At 42.6% G+C, this 16,484-nt stretch overlaps 1 protein-coding gene across 1 annotated transcript in view; it reads left to right on the forward strand.

The window, feature by feature from the left end:
- Positions 1-16,484, forward strand: part of NUP93 (nucleoporin 93) — a 115,554-nt gene that overhangs the window by 12,955 nt on the left and 86,115 nt on the right. Inside the window, exon 2 of the mRNA XM_047789847.1 lies at positions 7,992-8,183. Coding sequence (XP_047645803.1) covers positions 8,005-8,183 — 179 coding nt within the window. The 5' untranslated portion in view covers positions 7,992-8,004. The remainder of the gene's footprint in view (positions 1-7,991; positions 8,184-16,484) is intronic.

Consider the following 16,484-nt stretch of genomic DNA (forward strand, 5'->3'; position numbering starts at 1 on the left):
CATCTCCCTGTGCACGTCAGTGAACTGAGAGAGAGAGTCTTTTAATGCTGAAGGAAAGACAGATGGCCCTGTCTTTACCCTTTCATCTCTTTCTCAGCCCGCGGTATTTCTTGGATAACTGGTCTGTTTGGATGGTGGGCGGTAGGGAGAAGGGAAAGTTCACCTGGGTTGTTGAGTATGTTGCGGTGTCCTTGAAAAGGGCTGCGAGTTCCCACTGGCACTATGTGCTGGGTCAAAAGAACATGTACTGGACAGATTTCATCATTTACAAAACATTTCTTCTCCCACATATACTCTCCAAGTAAACAATTTAAAGAGGGAAGGGGGACTGGAGAGGGGCCAGTCCCAGGGTCAGAGGGCTGATGTGAGGCAAACCCGGGAGAGTCCACAGCTTTGGATTTTCCATACATCAAGCAAGTGTCAGTTTCTGGACAGCGGCTGGGTTCCCTACTATTTAACTCAGTCCTGACACTATCTGGAGATAGCACTGGATCCCACATGTTAAGGATCCAGTCCCATAGCCCCCACCCCCTTTAGATGCCAGTTGCCAAGTCCAGGTTGGTACTTGTGCTTCTGACCAATTGGCTACAAATCAGAGGTTCTCACCACTGCCCCCACCCCCTCAGGTTTGATTAGATTGCTAGGACAACTCACAGAACTCGGAGAACATCTACTTTATTTTTTTTGTTGTTTTAGGGTCGCACTTTCGGCATATGGAGGTTCCCAGGCTAGGGATCGAATCAGAGGTGGAGCAGCCGGCCTACACCACAGCCACAGCAGTTTGGGACCTGAGCTGAGTTGGTGACCTACACCACAGCTCACAGCGATGCCGGATCTTTAACCCGCTGAGCGGAGCCAGGGATCAAACCTGTGTCTTCATTGATGCTAGTCAGATTCATTTCTGTTGAGCTACGGTGGGCACTCAAGAACATTTACTTAACATTCACCAGTTTATTATAGATGATACAGATGAGTGGCCAGATAGAGAGGTGCACAGGGCGAGGTCCGGAAGTGTCCTTAGTCCTCTGTCTCTGTGGAACCAGGGTGTGCCATTCTCCAGCCCTGAAGCTCATCAGATTTCATTGTGCAAGAGATTTCATTCAAGAGTTCCCTCTGTGGCTTAGCGGGTGAAGAACTCGACTAGATCCACGAGGATGTGGGGTCCATCTACGGCCTCGCTCAGTGGGTTAAGAATCCCACATTGCCATAAGCTGCGGTGTAAGTCACAGATGCGACTTGAATCTGGCATGGCTGTGGCTTAGTCTGGCAGCTGCAGCTCCATTTCCACCCCTGGCCTGGGAACTCCCATATGCAGCAGGTGGGACCCTAAAAAGAAAAGAAAATAAAGTTTTCATGGAGCTTAATCTGTAGGACCACGGCCCCCCACTTCCCTTGGTGGGTGGGGCTGAAAGTTCTAACCTTCTAATCACTTGGTCTTTGTGGGGACCAGCCATCCTGAAGCTATCTAGCATAGCCCCTCCAGGTCACTGGATTTACATAAACTCAGGTGCACTTAAAAGGGGGGTTCCTTCTGAGTTATAAAAGACTCCTAACTTCAGGATGTTCTAGGGGTTTTAGAAGCTTTGTGCTAGGAACCCGGGGACAAAGACTAAATACATTTCTTCCTATACTAAACTACTCTTTTCTGGCTTGATTAAATATTTAACATGGTTATATTGGGAATGTGGAAATGACCATATTTTTCATAATTAAGGCATGTTAATGGCCAGTATACCAAAATTATTTAATGCATTTTTTTTGCTCTGCCTTTTTTTTTTTTTTTTAATTTATTTCATCCTATGTGCAGCCTGGGGATTTTTTTTTTCTCTTTCTTAAGAATGTTTATGTGCCCGAGAGGAGCAATTTTTTGGACACTGAATAGCAGGTGAATGCTGACTAATTTGAGGAAATGGAAGTCTGCCCAGCCTTTGGTTTTAGCTTTAGGTAGGAGCTGTCTCTCTAAAGCTTCAGGCTTTAATTTTTACCTCTAGTTAATTTTCCTTGCATCCTTTAGATGTGGTGAAGAGGTCTGGATCTTGGGAATTTCCCACAAAGAACACCCACCATTTCTAATAGAGCAGGGTGTACTGCAGCCTCTGAAAAACAGTGGGTTATTGTCCTTTGTTTTGGGGGTGGGGGACCTTTTTTATTGAAGTACGATACGCAATGAGAAAAGTGCGTAAAATCACGAATCTAGCTCAATGAATGTTCACAAAGTGAACACACTATTTATTAAGCAGAACCCAGAATAGAAAACCAAAATTACCAACCCCCCAGAACCCTCCTTTCTGCCCTCCTCCCCACAAGGGTAGCCCATCTTGCCTTCTGACAACAGTGGTAAGTTTGCTTTTCACTTTAAGGCTTGTGATTTCCCGGGTGTCTGAGGAGGTCTTTGGAGGCTCAGTAGGACTTTTGCCTAGAGGCATAGAGAGCAGTTTGTTGCTCAGGGCGCTGGTAGCCTGTGATGCTCTCTGCAGCAACTTCCAGTGTTTCTAGAGACCTCTCAACAGTTAGGCTCACAGTCATAGTGACAGCTAGGAGGCACCCTTCCCCTCGTGCTGTGAGTTTGTCCATGCTGGCCTTTTCCTGTCCAGTCCCAGTTTTGCTGCATTTTCTGTTCCACATACTCCTTCTAGGGTTCTCAGTGCAGCTTCTTCCTGGATCCCACCTCCATAGCTCCCCAGGGTTGCAGCCGGCATCCAGTCTCTGCATGCGTCCTGGCCAGATTTTCCCAACACCGAGTGTAGACTTCCCTCTCACATCTGGCCTCCCCCTGATCATTTTAGCTCTCTCTATTGGACAAAGCTAATGAGGTACTTTCATGATCAGTTTTCAGTATCTTGGGTCAAAATTGATATTTGGTTGGTTTAACCCCTATGTTTTGTGGCTAAGTTGATGTTTAAAATTTGTCTTTAATTTAATTTTATGCTTTTTTTGCTTTTTAGAGCCGCACACGGGGTATTATGGAAGTTCCCAGGCCAGGGGTCGAATTGGAGCTGCAGATGCCAGCCTATGCTACAGTCACAGCCATGCAGGATCCAAGCCACGTCTATGACCTACACCACAGCTCATGGGAACACCAGATCCTTAACCCACTGAGCAAGGCCAGGGATCAAACCTGCATCCTCAGGTATTAGTCACGTTCATTCAATTCACAACAGGAATTCTGTCTTTAATTAAGTTAATCATACATTTAAAAATTTTAATGAAATAGGATGATGACTACATCACAGTATAGATTTGTAAACTTTAATAACTTTTTTTGTAAATCAGTTTCCACTTGTTGAGTTATAATGCAAGACAGATCCAGTTTTTCCCAAATAGGGTATTATGTACATTTTTCTCTTCTCTCAAACAGACATGGAACAAGCTTATTTTCTACTCTGAAGTTAAATAGCACAATTCTCCATGTATGTATATTCGTTCTTTTAGTTTGGAATTTGGTCACCTGAAAACTGGGCTATTCTAAAATACCACTGGGTTTTTGTCTGGGTATTTAGAGGGAAAGCACTAGTCTGCACCAAGTGTGATCTGAATTCGTGCCATTTGTACTGTCACTGCCTTATGCTGTGCAGCCTCAGAAATGTTATCTATCAGTTGGTAGTCAGAAGGAAATGTGTTTGCTCTGGTCTCTGTTTGCCAGTGGGTGCTGATTTGGCAAGGGTGTGTAGGACGCCTTCGAGAAGAACAGACTCTCCACAAATGGAAGAATAAAACTCCTCTGAGTCATTCAGCAGATGAGCACCTACTATGTGCCAGGCACTGTTCTAGGAACATGAGGTACCTCAGTGAACAAAACAGGCAAAAATCCCTGTCCATGTGCGGCTTACATTCTAGTCAAGGTAACAGACAGTAAGGGAGATGGGGGAGTTCTGGGGAAGTGGTTGCAGGTTGCACTCATAAATATCTTGGTCTTGGAGTTCCCGTCGTGGTTCATGTAGTTAACAAATCCGACCAGGAACCATGAGGTTGCGGGTTTGATCCCTGGCCTCACTCAGTGGGTTAAGGATCCATCATTGCCATGAGCTGTAGTGTAGGTTGCAGACGCGGCTTGGATCCCGTATTGCTGTGGCTGTGATGTAGGCTGGTGGCTACAGCTCTGATTGGACCCCTTGCCTGGGAACCTCCATGTGCCGTGGATGCGGCCCTAGAAAAAGACAAAAAGACCAAAACAAAACAAAAAAAAATTGTGGGTTGGCATCAAAGGCAAAGTGACAGTTTAGCTGAGAGAGTTAGGGAATGAACTTATCTTGGACGGGCGCTTTGCAGATAGAGGAAGTAGGGAGTAGTACAAAGAAAGGCTCTAGGGCAGGAATGTGCTTGACCCATTAGGGGAGCAGCAAGGAGGCCCCAGGGTGACTGGAGCCCAGAAAAGCAAGGGGGACAGGCTGAAAATGAGTCTGAAAGGTCAAGAGAGGCGGGTTGCCTCTGTAGGGCTTCACTCTGTACAGAGGATGGATGTGATCAGACTTTTAAAGGGTCACTGGTTGCTGGGTTGAGAAGAGACTATAGGAGGCAAGGGCTGAAGTGGGGAAGCCAGCAAAGTCAGCAGTGACTTGGATGGGAGGAGATGGTGGGAAGAGGAATATTCTGGATGTATTTTGATGGCAGATTTGAAAGGCTCTGTTGGCTTGTTAGGTGTGGGGTGTGAGTCATAGAGGCCCCCAAGGATTTTAAGCCAAGCAACTGAGTAACAGTCTCCACTTTGAGAAGGCTGAGGAGCAGGTTTTGTAAGCAAAAGGTTAGAGCTCAGTTTGGGGCATATTAAATTTAAGATGTTGTTTAGAGATTCAGCCTTTATTTACCGTAGTCAAAATTCTGTTTAATTAACTAAAAAAATCTTATTTATTGGACCATATTAAAGTAAATCATGACTTTTATTTTGCCTTTACTACTTAAATCTGTCACTTTAAATCTTTGTATGGACAGGTGATTTGAGAAACTGAGCATTTTCTTTGTCTGAGGTTGCCATGAGCTGTGGTGTAGGTTGCAGACGCGGCTTGGATCCTGTGTTGCTGTGGCTGTGACGTAGGCTGGTGGCTACAGCTCTGATTGGACCCCTTGCCTGGGCCTACACCACAGCTCACCACAATGCCAGATCATTAATCTACTGAGCTTGGCCAGGGATCGAACCCACAACCTCATGGTGATTAGTTGGATTCATTTCTGCTGCACCGCAACAGGAGCTCCCAAGCAATGTAAATTTTTTAAATGATTTTTATACTGTTTATCTTCTGTTGACTAAATGGTAGTAAGAGTTCAAAATATTCTCTTGGTCAAGAACCTTATACAAGGATGGTATAAGGTTCTGACTTGGAAATGTTATGTGAAATGTTAAATATGTTAGATGCATTTCTTTTCCTTTTTTTTCTTCTTTTTTTTAAACACAAAAAAGTTTTGTTTCATTCAGTATTTTATTCAGGGAGTTCAAAAATTATGGGAATTCCTGCTGTGGTGCAATGGGAATGGTGGCATTTCTGCAGTGCCAGGATGCAGATTTGATCTCCGGCACTGGGAGTGGATTAGAGAATCCTGTGCGGCCACAGCTGTGGTTTAGCTCACAGCTGCAGCTAGGATCTGATCCCTGATCCCCAGCCTTGGTCTGGGAACTCCGTATGCCGTGGGTCAGCCTAAAAACAAAAACAAAAAAAATTTTTTTTTCCTTATGAAGGAAAAAAGTATTTCCTTCTCCTTGACTCTGTTAGACAAATTATTTTTATCTTAGAATAAAAAAATGTATGGGGTTGGGGGAAGAGGCAGCATACTACTTTTCTTTCCTCTTTCTGGTGAGCAGCCATGTTTCTGGTAGTTCATAGAATGGCATTGGCCCTATAGGTTTCTGAGGAAAAAGATCTGTCCATCAGGCAGGAGCCTTTGTTTAATAATACTCTTCTGTCTGTCTCCTGTCTCTGGGAACATCTTTCTTCTTCTGCCACCCCCATTTTCTCAGGTAGAGATAGCTAGTTAGTTACAGCCTGATTCTATTAGGTCAAAAAAAGGGACAATGATTATCTAGAAACTTTAGGTGAAGAGTTATAGCATATGTGATTTTTTGTCTAAAGATTAAAGTCAGCGTGGCACTTTAGGAAGAATATCAAAATGTTTACTCCAGCTGAGCTATTTTTGTTTTAACCTGTGCCCTTGACTTTAAGTTTAATGTCCTTTAATGTTCATTTTAAAAATAATTTATTTTTTAGAGTTCCCATCATGGCTCAGTGGTTAGCAAATCCGACTAGGAACCATGAGGCTGCTGGTTCGATCCCTGGCATTGCTCAGTAGGTTATGGATCCGGTGTTGCCATGAGCTGTGTGGTATAGGTTACAGAGGTGGCTCGGATCCAGTGTTACTGTGGCTGTGGCGTAGGCTGGTGGCTACAGCTCCGATTAGACCCCTAGCCTGGGAACCTCCAGTTGCCTTGGGAGAGGCCCAAGAAATGGCAAAGAAGACAAAAAACAAAAAAACAAAAAAAATTATTTTTCTGCTGTGGATTTATGGCAGAAACCATGCCCTTTTAACATTAACTTGAGCTTCATAGCTGAGATAAAATTAGACATTACATTAACATTGTAACTACAGTTCCAGACCAGAGGGATTTCAAAAGTGCAATAGAGCCATGGGTTTTAAAACAAAGAGAAAAAGTATAATCAACATGAGCTACTATTTAAAGAATTTTTTCTTTTTTGGGGTAATGATTTTGTTAGCTTTTAAGCAATGTAAATTTTTTTTTTTTGCTTTTTTTAGGGCCATACCTGTCACATATGGAGCTTCCCAGACCAGGGGTCTAATTGGAGCTAGTTGCCAGCCTACCCCACAGCCATAGCAACGCCAGATCTGAGCCATGTCTTCGGCCTACACCCCAGCTCACCACAATGCCAGATCATTAATCTACTGAGCTTGGCCAGGGATCGAACCCACAACCTCATGGTGATTAGTTGGATTCATTTCTGCTGCACCGCAACAGGAGCTCCCAAGCAATGTAAATTTTTTAAATGATTTTTATACTGTTTATCTTCTGTTGACTAAATGGTAGTAAGAGTTCAAAATATTCTCTTGGTCAAGAACCTTATACAAGGATGGTAGAGCGTATAGACGATTCATAAATGTGTAATATCCATAAAGTATCAACACTGTAGGGCTTTTCTCAGTTTTTGAAGAAATAGGTGATCTTGCTAATTCATGGTCTAGAAGCCAGCTGCTGTTTATATTAGTAGAATTATTAGTAGCAATGGTATTTCTGTAAGTAGTAGGTATATTATAATATTTTGAATGTCGTGTATAACAAGACATGAACTCTGCTCTCAGTACCCTTGGAAGCTAAAGATCAAGTGAATGAAGACTTGGACATGAATTTTAAGACTGTCTTTTCTGTTAGCAAAGGAGCAGGTGTGTGAGACTAACATGGGATTAGTCAGAAGACCTGTGTTCTTCTGGTCTCAGTTCAAGCTCATTGCAGCAGAGTGTTCTGGGTACAGAGCTGAGCTCTGTGGACTGGAGTTGCTTCTCTGTCTTCTCAGGATCCTCATAGAGTTGTTGGGAATCTTAGGAGATAAGGGCCTTATAAATTGCCCAGCCCTCTGAGGGTGGTGGTGGTTTTCTGTCTAGGACAGGAGGAGGGAGAGGAGGTGTGGGTGATGGTAAGCCTCCCGAGGTGGCCACCGTGGCTTCTGTTTCCTTGTTGGCTTTGAGTCTGTGGAGGCAGGCAGGAGTTCTCTCTGTGGCTTAATATCTTTATATTTGTCTAGTGGCAGAAATCAATCTTGGGGCTGTCAGTATGCACAGAAATGATGTACTCTGTCCCAGTCTGACTCATTTTCTCTGTCAGGCCTGTTGTTCTTGGGCTGTGTTCAGGAACAGATCCTGCTTGTTGATGAGCTGTCTTCTTGTCTGTTTACAAAAGTCCTAGTGTTTCGTTAAGCTGGTGACAGGTTCAGGCAGTGTTTGAAGCCCATCTTTCCCTTGATTTAGATCTTTTTTTTTCTCCCCCGCCCAAGATCTGCCTCTCCAATGGATACTGATGGGTTTGGTGAGCTCCTTCAGCAAGCTGAACAGCTTGCCGCTGAGACCGAGGGCATCTCAGAGCTTCCCCATGTGGAACGGAACCTACAGGAGATCCAGCAGGCAGGCGAGCGCCTGCGTTCCCGTACCCTCACACGCACGTCCCAGGAGACAGCAGATGTCAAGGCGTGAGTACTGGTGGGGAGGCAGCACTGGTACTGGGTGGCTCGGGGGCAGGATCTGTTTCTTCTTTCCTGTCTTGGATTTCGATGCAGACTGTCAATGCAGGCACAAGCCAGATTCTCGGGAATTCAAAAGAGGTTTTGTAAACAGGCCTTACTTTGTCTCCCTGCCTCCTGGGTTTTCCACCCTGTTTGCCTGCCCAAGCGCCGAGCCCCTGTCACAGGCAGAGATGATCATAGTGGGAAAGGGCAAAGAGCTTTGGGCCCCAGTAGTTCCTGCTTGGGTTGGGTCATAAATGGCTCACATAAGTATGTTGGTAAATGTGGGTCACACAGGTAAGTGTTCTCTTCAAAGCCAGAGAGCACTCAGCCGGGAGTAGAGTTTTTAAGAGCACTTGGAAGAAACTGATGAGCAGTTAGTGATAAGCCATCCAAGTGAGGTGGAGTTCTGTCTGCTTATTGTCAGTGACCCCAGAGGCTACTTCTGAAAGGCCTTAGAAATGCAGCACCTGCCAGTTGATTGTAGAAGAGGAAGTGGGTGAGCCCCAGGAGAGTGTAGCTGGAGAGCAGTGCAGACTGTCCGGCCAGTGGTTGCTGCCACACAAATTGGGTTGTGGATTCCATGGACTTGTTTGAGGTCCTCAATGTGCCAGGCCTGGGCCATCTCTGGGGCTACAGCCATGAGTTAAACATGGTCCTTGCCCTCAGGGAACTTACAATTTGGTGAGGCAGAAAAAAAACAAACAAACCAACCCACAGAAATGTAATTTACTCATTACTGAACTGTCTGTCAGTAAAATTTTGCTTAATCCTCACAGCAAATAGTAGGACTGTGGTCCGTGTGTTACAGTTGAGCAGCTAAGGCTTAGAGATGACACAGCTGGTGAGTGGTGAGTCAGGAGTCAAGCCCAGTGAGGCTGACCTCAGAGCGTATGCTCCCTTAGCCCTGATGGGAAGATCATGGGAGGATGGAGGGGTGCTGCGATCATGCTGGTCCTGGAAAATGGCTGAGATTCTCTGTGGGAAACACTCTATGAGAAATTGTCAGTTGTCTGAGATCCTGCTTGGGAAATACTGTGTAAGAAATTGTCAGTTATCTGTTCAGTCTTTATTCCTTGAACTTGAGAAAGACCCAAGTGCTGGTGTGACATTGCTTTGGATACATAGTAAATGTCATAGGCGTGAGTATAAGGGCTATATTCTTTTTCCAACTAATGTTGAGAGTTGAATGTTTTGGCTTTGCTGAGTCAGTAAGGATGTTGTGGAAATTCTTACGTAGGCCTTCCCAGAATTTTATTTTTTAAAATGTTGGTTAGTTGTTTGGGTTCTGTTGGTATTGGTAAAGGCAAGTCAGAGGAACTTTATTTTTTTAATTTTATCTTTCTTTTACTACAGTTAAGAGCAGCCAACTGCTCCCCTGTGCTGTCCCCCAACACCCCAACCAGCCTTTAGATATTTCTGCTAACTTGCCCTCCCTACAGGCCCTTACTGCTATTGCTGCTTCTGGTTGCTTGCAGTTACCTCAGGTCTTGAGCACACAGGCTTTTTCTTGTGTGCAAGGATGCTGCTGGAGCGAAAGGACTGTGATGCCAGCTGAGTTGCTATAGTTATAATTTAATTGCATCAGCCTTACAGCTTATTAAGAGCAAAAAGGGAAAATGTTTTCTTGGTAACAATTATCAGTTATGCTCTCTTTCTTGTAAATTTCCATTCTTCCTCTTCTCTTTCTACCTTAAATTCATCATTTTAGGGAGGTGGAAGTTGGAACATTGAAAGAATGGGTATAGGGTGGGGCAGGTGCTTAAAAAGAAACCAAAGGGCTGATGATTGTATTTTTCCATCTCCTTGATAGGCAGAGACATAAAGTGTGATGTGAATATTTTAGTACAGAATGAGGGCAGAGGAGAGAAGTGAATAGGGAAAATTTTCTTACCTGAAATAAATTGTGAAGGAAATCTTAAAGATTTTAGTTAAGATTAGATCGTAGGTTTGAGATTGAATTGTTCTATGCTGAAATTCATTTGTTTAAATATATTTTTTGGATTTTTCATTTTAGGGAACAGATTTGATTTTTTTCCACTAAAAGTTTCACTAAAAATTCATTTTTTTTTGCATATGTGTTTGATATTTTTAAATTGTTAAAAATTTCTTTACACATAAAGAAGATTGTGTAACATAAATAAAGGTATATAAATCAGGGGTTGGCAGACCAAGACCTAGGAGCCAAATCCAACCTACTGCCTGTTCAAGTCTTAATGGAACACAGCCACACTTACTTGTTTATGTATTGTCTTTCCTGCGTTTGTGCTACAATAGCAGTTGAGTAGTTATGACAGAGACTGTATGGCTGGCAAAGCCTGAAGTATTTACTCTCAGCTTTTTATAAAACAAGTTTGCTGACTTCTAGTGAAAATTGTAGTAAAATGAATGAATACCTCTGTGCACATTACACAGTTAGGACGCAGAATATCATCAGTAGCTGAAAAGCCCTCCCTGGTACGCACCATCAGTTGCGTGTTTCTCCCCGCCCCTTTCCCATGCCTCGTTGGATTTTTCCATTCAGCTCAGACGTCAAACAATGTAGAGATGTACAAAGAAAAGGGCAGCAATCACTCTCCCTGACTTTACCCTCCAAGATAACCAGTGTTAATCATTTGCTTATTCTTTCACACTTTTCATCATGTTCATGCAAAACACGTGCATTTATTTGCCCAAAGTTATACAGCAAATTTTTTTGTGTGCTGATGCTACTAACCTACCTTTTGGAGCACTTAATATTTATCAGGCACTGTGCCAAGTACTTTAATGCATTATATACTTTCCTCTTAAAATAACCCTGTGAAATAAGTGTTACTGTCTCTGTTTTATAATTGAGGAAGGTCAGATAGCAGGTGGTTATACCAAAACTCAAATCCAGCTTGGGCAGTAACAATTTTACCCAGTTCATATGGCACTTTCAGTTTCCAAGGGATTATCATGGGCCTGAGAGGTGAGAGAGGCAGATTTTTCTTCACATTTAAAAGGGAGGAAAACGAAGCTTGGAAAAGTGATGTGTCCAAGATTTTCATTCTGTAAGTGACAGGGGGGACTAACCCAGGCCTCCTGACTTTTTTCTGCTCCCCATGTGTACTGACGGAGAATAGCTTTTGTCCTCTTGTTCTGGGACTGGAGTGTTTAACTCCAGCCTCTGTGGCTTTCTGCTCAATAGGAGCTGCCTGGCTTATAAAATTTGGGGCTGGTTGGGGGCAGGGAACCTTTGGATTTTTCCACTTAGAAGCTGAATGTTTTCTGGTACAGCCTTTATTTGTAAAACCATCCCTACCCTAGATTCCTCGCCTCCTTCATCATTCCTCCCTCAGCCTTCCCCCATGAGGACTTCTGCAGACACATTGCACAAGCCATGTACTGCACAGTTCCTCCAGGCGCCAGCCACTTGGATGACCTTTTTTGTCTCATAATTTTAATAGCTAATTTTTAAATTCCAAGGTTCCCAATCCTGGTATGCTTTAAAATCACTGGATGCTGGATACATTCTCACATATTGCTGGTGGAGATATAGTGACTATGGGACAGAATTTGGCAATATCTAGTGAATTTACTTTTGACCCAGTAATCCCATGTCCAGGGATCTCTCCCAAAGATGCACTGGCAAAAATATGAAAAGATGTGTGCACATTATTTATAATAGCAAAAATTGGGAACCATGCAACATCCATCAATATGGGACTGGTTGAGTAAATGTGGTACCTGTACAAAGTAGAGTGCTTTTTGGTAACACAAAAAACATGAGAATGTACATTACCATGCAGTGACTCCAGCTCATATTGTTAAGTAAAATAAAAATGCAATGTGGAAGAAAGTAGATAGTACTCTATCATTCCTATCAAAATCCCAACTGGCTTTTTTTCTTCTTTTTATGGCCGCATGTGGAAGTTTTCTTTTTACGGTGGCATATGGAAGTTCCCAGGCTAAAGGTTGAATCAGAGCTGCAGGCCTGTGCCACAGCCACCGCCACACCAGATCTGAGCCCCATCTGCGACCTATGACGAAGTATGTGCCAAGGCTGGATCCTTAACCCATTCAGCGAGGCCAGGGATTGAACTGTGTCCTCATGGATACTAGTTGGGTTGGTTACTGCTGAGCCACATTGGAACCCATGCTTATTTTTATTTATTTATTTTTTGTCTTTCTGCCTTTTCTAGGGCCACTTCCCGCGGCATATGGAGGTTCCCAGGCTAGGGGTCCAATAAAATCTGTAGCCGCCGGCCTACGCCACAGTCACAGCCACAGCAATGGGGAATCCAAGCTATGTCTGCAACCTATACCACAGCTTATGGCAACGCTGGATCCTTAACCCACTGAGCAAGGCCAGGGATTGAACCCACAACCTCATGGTTCCTAGTCAGATTCGTTAACCCCTGCGCCACGACAGGAACTCTGGAACCCCTGCTTATCTGTTTTATATAGAGTAGTTTGTATTTCTTAATCCCATAGCCCTAATTTGCCCCTCCGTCTCACCTCTCCCCTTTAGTAACTACTATTTTGTTTTCTATACCTGTGAGTCTGTTTCCATTTTGCATTTACATTCATTATTATTTTTCAGATTCTACAGATAAGTGATATCATACAGTATTTATTTCTATTTGTTTCTCTGATTTGTTTCACTAAGCATAATGTTCTCTCAGTCCATCCATGTTGCTGCAAATGGCAGATTTTTTTTTAAATAATTAATAGTCTCTTGTATTTATATACTGCATCTTCTTTATTGTCTCTGGATGGGGACTTGGGTTGCTTCCATATGTTGGCTATTGTAAATAGTGCTGCTGTGAACATTGGGGTGCATGTATTTTTTTGAATTATTGTTTTCCTTTTTTCTGGATATGTATATCCCAGGGTGGAATTGCTGGATCATATGGTAGTTCTATTTTTAGTTTTTGAGGAACCTCCATGTTGTTTTACATAGTAGCTGTACGAAAAGACAACCAACACAATTTTTAAATGAGCAAGTGATCTGAATAGGCATTTCTCCAAAGAAGATATATTAATGTCCAAAAAGTGAATGAAAAGATGCTCAACATCACTAACCATCAGAGAAATGCAAATCGAAACCGCAATAAGATACTATTTCACATCCACTAGGAGGCTATAATTAGATGATAACAAATGTTGGTGAGAATGTGGAAAATATTGAAACCCTCATATACTGTTGGTAGGAATGTAAAGTGGTGTCGCCACTTTGGAAAATAGACTAGCAGTTCCTCAAAAGATTAAATATAGGGTTACCATTACAACTCATTAATTCCATTCCTAGGTGTATACCTGAGAGAAATGAAAACAATTTTCTGGAGGTCCCATCATGGCTCAGCAGAAATGAATCTGACTAGTCCACGAGGACAGCAGGTTCAATCCCTGGCCTCGCTCAGTGAGTAAAGGATCTAGCATTGCCGTGAGCTGTGGTGTAGGTCACAGACACAACTTGGATCCCATGTTGTTATGGCTGTGGTGTAGGCCGGCGGCTACAGCTCTGATTTGACCCCTAGCCTGGGAACCTCCATATGCCATGGGTACAGCCTTAAGAAGACAAAAATTAAAGAAAGAAAACAGCTTTCCACAGAAAAACCTGTACATGAGTATTCATAGCAGCATTACTCATAATTGCCAAAAAGTAGAGACAATCTAAATGTCTAACACTTTTATGACTAAAAGTGGCATATCCATATAATGGAATACCATTTGGCAATAAGAAAGAGAGAACTACTGATACGTGTTCTAATATGGATGAAGCTTGAAAGCATTAAGCTAAGTGAAAGACACCAGTCACAAAAGACTGTGTATCGTATAGTTCCATTTATGTGCAGTGTCCACAATAGGCAAATCTATAGAAACAGAGTAGATTAGAGGTTGCCATGAAAGTGGGTAGATTAGGGGACATGGGGAATGACTTCTGTGGGGAGGGGGTTTCTTTCCTGGGTGATGGAAATATTCAGAAATCAGTTGTAGTGATGGTTGCACAACCCCAGTGAATATGATAAAAACCCTTGAATTACACATATTGAGTGATTATATAGTATGTGAATTTATCTCAATAAAGCTGTGTTTAACAAAAGCAGATAACACAAACATATATACTTATCTGCTAATAAAAAAAGAGGGAACGTGTTTAAAAGTACCTGAGATTTGGTATAATCAGTTATAGTAAGACTTGCACACATGGAAATGACTAAATAAACTCAATATAGGAGGCAGGGCATGCCATGCAGGACCACTGAAGAAGCACTGAAGTTGGTCAAAAGGGGCAGAAGAAGCAAGAGGAAAACGTAGGCAAAGCCTTCCCTGTGGTTTCTGCAAGGAGGCAGGGCAAGGCAGGGTGAGCAGTTCAATCCCTGGCCTCGCTGAATGGGTTAAGGATCCAGCCTTGCCACATGCTTTGTCATAGGTCGCAGATGGGGCTCGGATCTGGTGTGGCGGTGGCTGTGGCACAGGCCTGCAGCTCTGATTCAACCTTTAGCCTGGGAACTTCCATATGCCACCGTAAAAAGAAAACTTCCACATGCGGCCATAAAAAGAAGAAAAAAAGCCAGTTGGGATTTTGATAGGAATGATAGAGTACTATCTACTTTCTTCCACATTGCATTTTTATTTTACTTAACAATATGAGCTGGAGTCACTGCATGGTAATGTACATTCTCATGTTTTTTGTGTTACCAAAAAGCACTCTACTTTGTACAGGTACCACATTTACTCAACCAGTCCCATATTGATGGATGTTGCATGGTTTACAGTTTTTGCTATTATAAATTATCCATTTTGAGTTTATTTTTGTGTATGGTGTTAGGGAGCGTTGTAATTTCATTCTTTTACATGTAGCTGTCCAATTTTCCCAGCACCATTTATTGAAGGGACTGTCTTTTCTCCATTGTATATTCTTACCTCCATTATCATAGATTGGTTGACCATAGGTACATGGGTTTAATCTATATTTCTGTTTTTGTGCCAGTACCATACTGTTTTGATGACTGTAGTTTTGTAGTAGAGGCTGAAGGCAGGGAGCATGATTCCTCCAGTTCCATTTTTCTTTCTCAGTATTGCTTTGGTTATTCTGGGTCCTTTGTGCTTCCAAACAAACTTTAAGATACTTTGTTCTGGAGTTCCCGTCATGGCGCAGTGGTTAACGAATCCAACTAGGAACCATGAGGCTGCGGCTTCGATCCCTGCCCTTGCTCAGTGGGTTAACAATCCGGTGTTGCCGTGAGCTGTGGTGTAGTTTGCAGACACGGCTCAGATCCCACATTGCTGTGGCTCTGGTGTAGGCCCTGGCGTAGGCCGGTGGCTACAGCTCTGATTCAACCCCTAGCCTGGGAACCTCCATATGCCGCTGGAGCGGCCCAAGAAATGGCAAAAAGTCCAAAATAAATAAATTAATTAATTAATTTATAAAAAAAGATACTTTGTTCTAGTTCTGTGAAAAATACCATTGGTAATTTGATGAGGGTTGCATTGAATCTGTAGATTGCCTTGGGTAGGTATTGTCATTTTGACAATATTGATTCTTCTAATCCAGGAGCTTGGTATATCTTTCCATCTGTTTATGTCATCTTTGATTCCTTTCATCAGCATCTTATAGTTCTCACAGTACAGGTCTTTGTCTCTTTTAGTAGGTTTATCCCCCCCTTTTTTTTTTTTAATTTATAATGATTTTTACTTTTCCCACTACAGCTGGTTTATAGTGTTCTGTCAATTTTCTGCTGTACAGCAAGGTGACCCAGTTATACATACATGTATACATCTTTTTTCTCACATTATCATGCTCCATCATAAGTGACTAGATATTCCTGTTTTTGTTTTTTATGCGATGGTAAATGGGATTGCTTCCCTAATTTCTCTTTCCAATGTTTCATTGTTAGTATATAGCAATGCAGTCAATTTCTGTGTATTGATTTTGTATCCTGTAACTTTACCAAATTTCATTGATGAGTTCTAACAACAGTTTTCTAGTAGCATCTTTAGGATTTTCTAGGTTATAGTATCATGTCATCTGCAAAAGTGATAGTTTTACTTCTTCCTGTCCAATTTGGATTCCTATTATTTCTTTTTCTTTATTGAATCCCATAGGATTTGGATTGTTGGGTCTTTGTTATCATTTGCTTCTAGGTGTATTTATTTATTTATTCATTTATTATTTATTTGTCTTTTTGTCTTTTTAGGGCCACACCCACGGCACATGGAGGTTTTTTTGGCTAGGGGTCGAATCGGAGCTGTAGCCACTGGCCTGCACCAGAGCCACAGCAACTTGGAATCCAAACCAGT

Source organism: Phacochoerus africanus, chromosome 8, assembly GCF_016906955.1.
Source record: "Phacochoerus africanus isolate WHEZ1 chromosome 8, ROS_Pafr_v1, whole genome shotgun sequence".
NCBI classification, from domain to species: Eukaryota; Metazoa; Chordata; class Mammalia; order Artiodactyla; family Suidae; genus Phacochoerus; species Phacochoerus africanus.